Source organism: Carassius auratus, chromosome 37 (genome assembly GCF_003368295.1).
Source record: "Carassius auratus strain Wakin chromosome 37, ASM336829v1, whole genome shotgun sequence".
NCBI lineage: Eukaryota > Metazoa > Chordata > Actinopteri > Cypriniformes > Cyprinidae > Carassius > Carassius auratus.
Window position 1 is genome coordinate 9,479,365 of NC_039279.1, and position 11,667 is coordinate 9,491,031.

An 11,667-nucleotide genomic window follows, 5' to 3' on the forward strand; every position below is an offset into this window, starting at 1 on the left:
GTAATGTATTAGGTCATAACATATATGTCTTTTTAGTTTAAATTTTAGGTTAAATTTCAACCAAGCTAAACTGTACAGGCAAAGCAAATCACTAGGTGTTTTTGCTGCTGACAACAGGGGTTCAGCATGTGACTCACATGTGATATTGTCCCAATTTCTCTGTTCACTTTAATCAGGTCGACGGCATGTTCAGACCAGACTGGTTGAGCCCAGAGCTTCTTCCTTGAACAGTGGTGACTGCTTCCTTTTGATCACACCCCATCATTGCTTCATCTGGATTGGAGAGTTTGCTAATGTTATTGAGAAGGCCAAAGTGAGTGTGTCCTGCTACGTGTCCCAATAAACACACATCACGCTGTCACTTTAGCGCTGTTTAATATCCAGCTGTTAACGGTGTTGTTATTGTTAATTAAAACGAATACACTTTAAACTTAAAATGTAAACTAAAGTTAAAATGAAAATTGAAAATAAAATAAGTTTATTCAGAATTTTAATAAACACTGTAATACTATAAAAGTAATACTACAATAACACTGTCTGTTCAGTGCAGGATATCAGTATCAGTCACTTGTATAAAAAAGTTTAAGTACTATTCATATGTTGGTCCCCACGTGCAGGAAGTAAACAGAAGTAACCCCAAAGGAAATGTTATATTGTTTTACAGGAAGCAGGAGGTGCAATGTAAAAGCTCATGTCTCTCTCTTACACACCACTTTCTATCATTGTTCAATCCAGATTGCAGGTCACTGAACTCTGTTTGAGTTGCGTCTCACCAGTGATGAAATGCTCATTATCTTAAACTGATGGATTTTTTTACATTTTTTATTTTATTTTAATCATTAAGTGCTCATATGTGTATTTCTGTACATGGGATCAGAGTGAGAAGAACAGACTGTTGATATATTATATTATATTATATTATATTATATTGTATTGTATTGTATTGTATTATGTTATATTTGTGGTGCAAATAAATATTAAGCATTTGTATCTTCAATCATGCAGGCTGCAGAGTTAGCTACATTCATTCAGACCAAGCATGACCTGGGATGCAGAGCCTCGTATGTGCAGACCATCGAGGAAGGTGCCAACACACACACTTATGCTGCCAAAGAGTTTTGGAAGATTCTTGGTGGCCAAGCCAGTTATCAAGGTAAGCTAATCGGTTTAAACAAGTATTTTTGTGTATTCAAGCATAAGGCATGTTGATGTTAGAGCATTTTAATGACTTTTACGTACCACAGTCCCTGTAAATATGGCCCTCTGTACCTTACAGCTGCTGGCACTCCAGAACAAGATGAGTTCTATGAGAATGCCGTTGTAGAAACCAACTGCATCTACGGGCTCATGGAGGATAAACTTGTTCCTGAAGATGACTTCTGGGGTCGAGTCCCTCGCTGCTCCATGCTTAAGCCTAAAGAAGTACTTGAAAATACTACATATTTAATATCAAGGATGGTTTGATGAAATTTAGACCATTTATTCTAACTAATAATGTATTATATTCATATTAGAAGCTACAGTCTACAAGTTTGCACGTGTGAAGCAGGAAAAAAAGATGTTTTAGGATGTGTAGTCATTTTTGGTACGATTTTTTAAAAACAAAATAACTCTGATCTTATACTCATTTAAATATCAGCCTACTCTGGCCAATACTTAACAATTAAAGAAAAAAAAGAATTCTGTTCAATTCACTTTAATTATGAATATATTGTGCATCCCTGCTAAACACTTCTACAAATACAAGTAAGGCAAATACAAGTTTAAACCAACTTTTTATTCTTGTTGGACATCTAGGTGCTGGTGTTTGATTTTGGTAGCGAGATCTACATATGGCATGGTAAGGAGGTGACACTGGCCCAGAGAAAAGTGGCTTTTCAGCTGGCAAAGCACTTGTGGAATGGCACCTTTGACTACACCAACTGTGATATTAATCCTCTGGACCCCGGAGAGTGCAACGACCTTATACCCAGGTACAAATAAGAGCGTAGTATGTTTGGCTCTGCTGCTTACTGTTCCATCATAGATCAAGTTTTGGCACTTGTGACCTTTTAAAGCGCATTCACAGAGGCCTTTCAGGTCAGAAGTGTGCTACTGTTGCTTAACTTACTAAACCTGTCAGGAGAGTAGCATAGTATCTCGGTGTTCATAAACAGACTCGGGTTGCCAGATGTGTCACTCCTAAAATAAATGACTGCTGTGTTCACATCTCATGGTTTTGTTCTGTTCTGTTAGTTATATACAGATTTGTATAACATGTTTATGAAATTAAAACAATCATTGTCTTCTCTGAATGTGTTATTCAAAGGAAAGGCCAGGGACGACCAGACTGGGCTGTGTTTGGCAGGTTAAGTCAGCACAATGAGACTATTCTTTTTAAAGAAAAGTTTTTGGATTGGAGTGACTCCAAGAAATCCACTAAGAAGAATGGTGACTCGCATGTTGTAGAAAATCAGGTAGACTCTCAATAAATAAGTTACTAAATTAGAATTAGATACTTCAGAATAAATGTTGCTAAACATGAAATCAAATTGGTTGGTTAATTTCCTTAGGAGCATCGGGGTGGGGAATGTCGGCCGTACAATGCATCACTGATGTTGAAGACAGTGTGGACGCCAGTGAAGACCGTTCTGGATGGGGTCAATGTTGGACGAGGTTGTGGGTTGGTGGAAGGTGACGAGGGGCGTAATTTTGAGATCAGCACCTTGTCTGTTGATGTCTGGCACATTCTAGAGTTTGACTACAGGTAGGACGGATCATTTACTTGATAAGAATGTTAAATTAATGGGGTTTCATATGCAAACACACTCTCTTGCTTGTTCTAGCCGTCTACCCAAACAGAGCATTGGTCAGTTCCATGAAGGGGACACATACGTGGTCAAGTGGAAGTACATGATCAGCACAGCAGGTTAGTTGGATGCTGGAGGTGTGCATAGTAATGTTGTTTTTGGCAACTAAAATATGTGACGTGACATTATCCTGCTTATGCCATGCTATTTTTCTGTTAGGTATGTTTGTTGGTGTGTGTGTGTAGGAATTGTTTTAATGCAAACCTGCCAGCCAATCAGAATCGAATTAAAATTAAATTAAAATGAATCCATCTTTTACTCACCCTCGATGCATCCTTGGTATATGTGACTTTCCTCTTTTAGAATAATCCAATCGGAGTTATATTAAAATTGTCCTTGCTCTTTCTAGCCTTTCAATGGGGATAAGAGGGTGTTTGTTGTCAACTGTTCAGAAGAAGTGAAATAAAGTGCGCGCATCTGTAATAAGACATTCCACACATGGTCCCCTGTAGCGAATCCGTGCCATTTTTGTAAGATAAATATTTTAAACTTATTTTAGACGTAATAAACACTTTTTTTTCTCACCTCTGCTGTCTGTGGGGAACCGGAAGACGTCCAGGCAGATGTTGTAGTTCGTCAGCATTGCGTGGTTATAGTGAAAAGCATGGAGAGAGAACAAAACAAAATGCTGGTCACAATTTAGAAGCTTAAAACTAGGATTTGTAAAGAAAAACCCATGCCAAGAGGACTCTGGTTCTCCTTTGCTAAAGTAAGGAAACTTTGCTTCCTTTGCCCCCTACATTTCCCAGAGGTGCGCGCACGATGCATACATCTTCCATCTTCCTCCAGCATGTCTTCCGGTTCACAACAGTCAGCAGAAATTAGGAAAAAAGTGTTTATTACATTTGAAATCTGGATGTTTATTTTGCAAAAATGCATGGATTCGCAACAGAGGGCCATTATGAGCCCCCCCACCAACATTTTATTACAGATGCGTGCTCTTTATTTCACGTCTTCTGAACTGTTGATAACAAACACCCGCTTACCCCCACTGAAAGGCTTGGAAGAGCAAGGACAATTTTTAATATAAACTTTGAATAGATTATTCTGAAAGAGGAAAGTCACATACGCCCAGGATGCTTCGAGGGTGAGTAGAATGGACAAATTTTATTTCTCGAAGAACTCTCGGATGGACACTTTAATATGGATTTTTATAAATCTAAAATAGGTTTAAGCACTAAAATTGGTAAAACAGAAAAAATAAAATGCATTTTTTATATTTTATGTTAATTTAATTAAATTAAACCTCCTCTGCTGCCCCCGTATGTTACATTTGTGAAACCAGAAGATAGTGTTTCTGAAAATGTTGTTTTACCATGATCCAAAAATCTCTGCTTTTTTGTACAGTTGGCAAGAGACTGCATTCAGAACGGGTCATCGGTCCAGGGAAGGAGAAATGTTGTTATTTCTTCTGGCAGGGTCGTAACTCCACTGTGAGCGAGAAGGGAACCTCAGCACTGATGACTGTAGAGCTGGATGAAGAGAGAGGTGCTCAGGTACTCAGTATGGTTCTATGGATCATCTTTTTAAAACAAATTTTTTAGTTTTAAAGCCTTTTCTGCACTGCTTTTATGTTTTTGAAAGAAGTCTATAATGCTCACCAAAGCTGCGTTTATTTGATCAAAAATAGAATGAAATGATGGTAATATTGTAAAAAAAAAAAAAATCAATTTTAAATAACTTTTCTATTTAAATATATTTTAAGTTGTTATTTATTTCTGTGATGGCAAAGCTGAATTTTCAGTAGCCATTAGTCCAGTCTCCAGTGTCACATGATCCTTCAAGAATTATTCTGCTATGCCGGCTTAATGATGAAGGAACATTTATTATCATTGAAAAAAGTTGTAATGCTTAATATTTTTTAACATGTTTTTCAATATTTTTTTAATGAATAGAAGGTTCAAAACAACAGCATTCATCTGACATAGAACTCTTTTGTAAAAACAAGTGGGTTTAACATGATGCTTATGCAGGTCCAGGTACAGCAGGGAAAGGAGCCTCCTTGTTTCTTACAGTGCTTCAGTGGCGGAATGATTGTTCATGCTGGGAAGAGAGAAGAGGAGGAAGAAAATGTGCAAAGTAATCTTTTTTGCTAACTTGTATTTTACATATTTGTTCCTTAGCATTTTTTTGTTTAGTTAAATAGTCAAATCAAATGATATATCTCATGAAAATCGTATTTTGAACACACTACTTCATATGGACTTGACTCGATTTCCTTTATTGTGAAGATGACTGGCGCTTATACTGTGTGAGAGGAGAGAAACCCATAGAGGGCCATCTGCTAGAGGTGGTGTGCCATTGCAGCAGCTTACGGTCTCGCACCTCTATGATCCTCCTGAACATCCCAAAAGCCAGCATGTACTTGTGGCACGGCTGCAAAGCACAGATGCACACATGTGATGTGGGTCGTACCGCTGCCAACAAAATCAAAGAGCAGTAAGTCAACTCACACACAAGCAAACCAACAGTACTTCATTGCGAAACGATTGCAAACCCCTGACGGTTTCCCGGTATGCAGGTGTCCTCTCGAGGCGGGGCTTCACAGCAGCAGTAAGGTGTCCATTCTGGAGTGTGATGAGGGAGCTGAACCACACGGCTTCTGGGAGGCCTTGGGAAGGAGAGATCGAAAGGCGTATGACTGCATGCTACAGGGTGAGCAGAGAAGCTCCATCTGTGTGTTTGGATGCTGACATGGAGCTGATTTACAGGTTTTCTGAGGGTCCTTAAAAAGTCTTAAAATCTGTTTGATCATTATAAGGTCATAAAAGTCTTAAATTTATTAATAGTGCAAACAAATTTTTCACCCAAAAATTAAAATTCTGTCATCATTTACTCACTCTCAGGTTAGAACTATGGGGTGAACTATTCCTTTTGTTATCATTAGCTAAATCCATTGATTAACCTCTAGTTTGTATGTACTGTATCTATGAAATAAAACATACCTTGGGTATTTTAAACTTGCAGTTATTATATGTAAATGTATGGCGGTTTACATTTAAGATATGTGATCTATTTTGAGATTGTCTAGATTTGCTCTGAAAAGTTGTGGCATCATTGTCTTAGAAAGGTACTGTGGATTTATGTGTTTTTGTTGTGTTTCTCAGATCCGGGAAAGTTTAACTTTACTCCCCGGCTGTTCCAGTTAAGCAGCACTTCAGGAGAGTTTGTGGCAATGGAGTTTGTGTATCCATCCAGGGAACCAAATCTGGTCAATTCAATGCCTTTCCTACAGGAGGATTTGTATACAGCTACTCAGCCAGGTGCTTGACATATTCATGTTCACTAAACACCGTTAAGAGTGCTGTCTGATGTAACTTGTTAACTTGTACTGTTAGGTATTCTGGGTGGGTGTCAGTTACAATTTTATCAGGCTTTTCTACACTCATGATACGCATAATGTTTTAAGGAAATTAGATTCCTTACATCATGAGATTTGTCTGTGGCTGTATCATGATGTCACTCCTTGTGTTTGGTTATCTTTTAGCCCTGTTTTTGGTGGATAATCACCATGAAGTTTACCTGTGGCAGGGCTGGTGGCCTCAGGAAAGTGAGAGCACGGGCTCAGCTCGCATACGATGGGACTCTGACAGGAAGTGTGCCATGGAAACTGTGCTCCAGTATAGCAAAGGTGACACACTTTAATGATGTTGTTAGTAAAGAAACAAAAATTATATTGTGTAAAAGCTAGTGCTGTCAAAATTAGCGCTTTAACGCATTCGATTAATTTGAAATATTTAACGCGTAAAAAAAAAATAACGCAATTAACGCGGTTGCAGTTTTTTTTATTTCCAGTTGTGGCCTATGTGTGTTCAACGTGCAAAGAAATATGGATAAGACCAATGAAGGACTTTTAGATGGAAAGTTTCAGTATAAAACTCTGGATTACTCTTCAGTCTGCCACAAGAAACATTACTCTTCATTTAGTCTGCCACAAGAAACAGCAACATTAAAATCATGAACTCAAATGTCATTGTTTAAAAAAAAAAAAAAAAAAAAATGACTGTAACAGTGCGTAAATCAGACCTTTCTGTAACGCTAACGTTAATAAGCTTAAACGAAAATAACGAAATAATTGTGTAGCGGAGTATTTTTTGTACACAGTGCCGCGAACTGTCAATCACTCCTGTACGCGTGCATCACTGTCCTCCTCAGCTGCAGCAACTTGCGCTCTCTCTCTTCATCAAGCTTTAAAACAAAAAGGGGACAAAAAGATCATATTGTCTTTGTGCATAGGCTATAGATTAATTAGATAAATGAATATCTAAATTTGTGCCTTGCCATCAACGGTATTTTTTTAGAACTTAGAAAAAAGATGCTGCAGCCAGCGGGGGCTGCAGGACGACTCAACCTCCGCAGACAGTTTTTAATGTTTATCAGACAATAAATACTCAAGATTTTGCTTAAGTATAACTCACAACGAGTTTCACACACCTTCTCCGGCCACGTTGAGTTGTTGACACTTAACAGTGGGAAAAGCGACACATGCGCTATTCACTTGTATAACTTAAGGGTGAATGGGTAATGTAGTTTCTGCTCTGGGTCGGATGAATTAAGAAGCTTGCATTGTGAAGGGTGCTCTGAAAATCGGCAGTGCAGGTAAAAGATTAAAACCTCTATTAAAACAGATGTCCAAATGAGCGTACCGGTATGCTACAAGCACGTTCTGGGCGCACGGAGAGGTGGCGGTACGCTCAAGAGCTATATTTGGAAGTGGCGGTACTGAGTACCCACTTAAAGCACTGGCAATGACTATACTTTGGAATTTTTTTGCAGTCCACTTAGAATTCAACATGGAAATCATTTTTGTTTTTTATTGGCATTGATTGTTTTGAAATTCAAATGGTACTTACATGCCTGTGTTTTTATTTCTGTAATAAATATGGCTTTCAAGCCAACAGTTAATTTGGAGGATATTGATCGTTTATTGCAGGTATGTTGTTTACATGAGAAAATCTGTGTTACAAGTTAAACAAAAATTCCAATAAACAATCATATTTTGAATTTAAATAGTTTCTTTGTCTTGAGTTTACATTAATTATTTACATTTTACATTTACATATCCAAAAAGTTTCAGTCTTTTAATTGCGATTAATCGCGATTAATTTTAAAAAATTGTGCGATTTAATTAGTAAATTTTTTTTAATCGATTGACAGCACTAGTAAAAGCATGATATGTGAACTTTCTAGCTGATCACCATTTAAACTACTTAGAGGTGTGTGAAATGACAGTTTTTATCAAGGTACACAGAGTAATGTTTTTTTCTAAGGTACATTTACAAAATAAATGTTCTAATTTAAATAAGGCCTAATGCTGGCTTAATCTAAACCAGTCCTGTATTTTTCAACATCATTGCTTAAACGACTGCTGGCTGTTTTTTTCTTAGCGTATGTTTCCTTTATGCATTTTCAGAACTGTACAGTTTTGCTTGGAACAAATCCAACCATTATATAAGTCGCTTAATAATTTTTTCAAATGATTATGTAATGACTAACAGAACTGAATCAGGGTTTCATGACCCTTTAATAGTACAATATCGGCCAATATTTAAATTAGATTACCTAAATTAAATCTGTTCCCCATATAAAGCGATCATGTCTCTTCACATGACTTCACAAAACTGTTCAATTCATATGGATTCAACTTATGATGGATATTATGTCAAAATAAAAATATCTTAATTTGTGGCTCAAACATTAACCAAAGTGATACAGGTTCACAAGTATGCCTTTCTGAAAAGCAGCTTTGAAATAATGTGTATTGTAAAAATATTATTATTATTGCTCTTTTATTGTAATTTAATATAATGAAAGTATTAAAACAATAAAAAAATGGTACATTATAATCTCTTTGCCTTTTTTATTTTTTTAGAAAAAAATGAGAAAAAAACTCCAAAATCATACCTGATCCATGCAGGACTTGAGCCTCTTACATTCACTAATATGTTTCCCAGCTGGGAACACAGAGAGGATATTGCTGAGATCACCGAGAAGGTGAGAGAGAAAGTTTAATGCACATACCAAGTTAATTTTTTTGTGTTTTAAGAATACGCTTTAAAGATTTAGTTGTTTTGTGTGATTTTATAGGAGGCTGAAGTATGTAATCAGATTATTCTGGTTGAAGACGTATTGACTAGACTCTGCCAGACCACTTACCCACTCGCTGATCTTCAAGCCCATCCACTACCAGAAGGTGTTGACCCTCTTCGTCTTGAGATCTACCTTTCAGATGAGGACTTTGAGGTAAGAAAAATCACATTAACATTGAGGTTTTTAAAAGATTACTCCATTAATTGGTAAAATAGGGTTAGGGTTAACCCTGGGTTTAACCCTTATCCTAACTTATAGTTATGGACGATTTAAAGTATTGTATAATGTTGAGACATTTGACAGGGATATTACTGAGGTGTATCTGTTCTGTAACATCTGTCTGCCTGAGTTTGCTCATATGTTCCGTCTTTCAAGTACAATCTACTTTTATTTGGCCTTTTTTCCCCTTCATCTATTTCATGTTTCTACTTCTGCTCCCACTATGTCATCTTAATGCAGCCTCTCTTAACCTGTCTCTCCCTGCATCTTTCTGCTTTTCCCTTTTTGCTGGTGTAGTTTTGCGTCTGATGAGGTAAATTTTTCCCTTCACATGCCAGGGTGTAGGGGCTTCTGGGAAGGTGAGTTTTGTTTCATGAGGAACACTGGTGTTTTCCCACTAATGCCGCATCCTCACTGTGTGAACTGCATCACCATGTGCTTGTCTCTCTCATGCCTTGGCACAAACCGCCGAGCATCTAGCAGCGTGTGGGTCACTGTTCACCACTCATATCTTACTGATACTCACTTGAAGTCTCACATTTGGGTTGAATTTTTTTTTATTTACACTGTTTCAAAAGTTTGGGGTCATTTAAGATTTTATTTATTTTTTTCCCAAAAACATAAAAGAAATCATACTAACCCCAAACGGTTGAATGGTAGTCTTCTTTAATTTAGGCATATACTAATAGTAAAATTGATAATCCAGTAATTATTTTAATGTTATGGTCATTAACCAAAAAGTGGCTGATGATAAAATTGTATGCCATTTTTATCTAAACAGATAAATAAAACTAAAAAGTTTAATGTCTTTACATTTTTCATGTGAATTTTGGCATCACAATATCATGATGCACAGCATGGGAAAAAAATATTCATTTTGATTAGATTAAACTGTGTTTTTTTATATATATATATTGTTTTTACTAACTTTGTGTGATAGAAGTTGGCAAAAGTCATTTTAATGTAAAAATTGGAGAAAAGAGCATGAACAATTAAATATTCAAAATTGAAAGACCTATACATTGAAAACAAAAACAAACAAAAAAAATCTAATATCAGCTGAAAACATATATTGTTCATGTAAATTGTGCATACCTCATTTAAATACTTGGTACGCTAATATTATTTACAATTTTAGATTGGTGAATGGCAGTGACCATATCCTACAGCTCGTGTGTGTGTGTGTGTGTGTGTGTGTGTGTGTGTGTGTGTGCGTGTAATCATTCATCGATTATGTTCAGCACCTCAGAGTCCTGAGTATGATGAACACATCTGTGTCATCTACATCCCTTTTTAAATCCTTATATATGTGTGCATGTTCTCTACAGAAAGCATTGGAAATGACAAGAAGTGAGTATGAGGCACTGCCAGGATGGAAGCAAGTGAATGTGAAGAAAGCCAAAGGACTCTTTTAAAGGGACTAGAGGAAATCGGACTGCACTAGAACTGCTGATTGACTGGATTGAGTATGAAGTGGAGACCTTCTCATTCCTTTTTATCCAGACAGGACAAACACAAGAGAAGATCTAGCTGTGTCAAACCACACAGGAGGTGAAAAGGAGCCGGAGGAAGAAGAAAAGACACAGATGGCCAGGGGTTTAGAAGCCTCCTGTAGCACATTTCTCTCCCGTTTCTCCTTTTTTGTTGTTATCAGTCAATTAACAAGATTTGCTATGTCCACATGAAGCCAGTCACCATCCTACATGCACTGCCCAGCTTTATATAAAGACCTAATAAATATATGCCTTTTAGTTATTATCTAACTGCAAGAAAGCTCAAAAGAGCTCTTTATGTAAGTGCATTCATACCTGCTCTCACAAATGGCCTCAAGATGTGTTTAAACCTTCCAGATAGATGCTTAAACTTGAGAACCCTATATATGTCTGTGTGCGCATGGGAGAGTGTTTGAGAATCCATACAGTGTGTGTGTCTTAAAACAAGACTGAATGAAACTGTAGAATAAGAGAATATATCTTTCTATTCTGCGTTGTATAGTGCCTTGCCTTCATGTACAGTTTATATAAAGACAGATGCTAGTCTGCATTTTGAAGAGATATTTGTGATATAAATAAATAATGATGCAAATAAACACTGAATAATGGAGATCATGAACATTTCGTCCAGTCCTTTGTTTGCAAATCAGTTTTGATCACACATTTTGAAATCAAAGTCAAAAAATCACCATTAAACTATTTTTTGGAGGTTTTAGCATTATGCATATATATGATTTTGATTTTGGCGTGTTGTATGACATGAGGTGTCTCAATTGGCATACTATTCACCCTAAACAATATTCAAAATACCAAAGTATGTTGAAAGGAATATCCTAAAGCTTTCTGGTTTACCATGGTTTATTTTCAGTGCAAATTTGAAGTGCAGATTCATGCACCATTAATATATGAAAAAAATTATACTTGGGGCTTTAGCTGGCAAACATTTTTTCTGAGGAATGCGAAAGCTTTGCAATGAATGCTACATTTCTGAGCAAAAACAAAGTTTCTCAAGGAAA

General features: G+C 36.7%; 1 protein-coding gene across 23 annotated transcripts in view; it reads left to right on the plus strand.

Annotated features, from left to right (window-relative positions):
• LOC113056115 (supervillin-like) overlaps positions 1-11,270 on the plus strand; it is an 87,840-nt gene extending 76,570 nt beyond the window's left edge. For 18 of the 23 annotated variants that reach the window (XM_026222628.1, XM_026222629.1, XM_026222615.1 and 15 more), the window contains 17 exons: positions 177-313; positions 1,006-1,153; positions 1,277-1,422; positions 1,798-1,973; positions 2,309-2,456; positions 2,553-2,746; positions 2,826-2,908; positions 4,197-4,345; positions 4,823-4,928; positions 5,081-5,288; positions 5,371-5,504; positions 5,957-6,112; positions 6,337-6,480; positions 8,722-8,843; positions 8,937-9,092; positions 9,497-9,517; positions 10,487-11,270. In XM_026222628.1, the coding sequence (XP_026078413.1) occupies positions 177-313; positions 1,006-1,153; positions 1,277-1,422; positions 1,798-1,973; positions 2,309-2,456; positions 2,553-2,746; positions 2,826-2,908; positions 4,197-4,345; positions 4,823-4,928; positions 5,081-5,288; positions 5,371-5,504; positions 5,957-6,112; positions 6,337-6,480; positions 8,722-8,843; positions 8,937-9,092; positions 9,497-9,517; positions 10,487-10,573 (2,315 nt within the window). In that variant the 3' untranslated portion in view covers positions 10,574-11,270. Of the gene's footprint in view, positions 1-176; positions 314-1,005; positions 1,154-1,276; positions 1,423-1,797; positions 1,974-2,308; positions 2,457-2,552; positions 2,747-2,825; positions 2,909-4,196; positions 4,346-4,822; positions 4,929-5,080; positions 5,289-5,370; positions 5,505-5,956; positions 6,113-6,336; positions 6,481-8,721; positions 8,844-8,936; positions 9,093-9,455; positions 9,518-10,486 lie in introns of all 23 variants that reach the window. The other 5 variants (XM_026222617.1, XM_026222635.1, XM_026222634.1 and 2 more) reach the window with 2 other exon arrangements.
• The last annotated feature ends 397 nt before the right edge of the window (positions 11,271-11,667 follow it).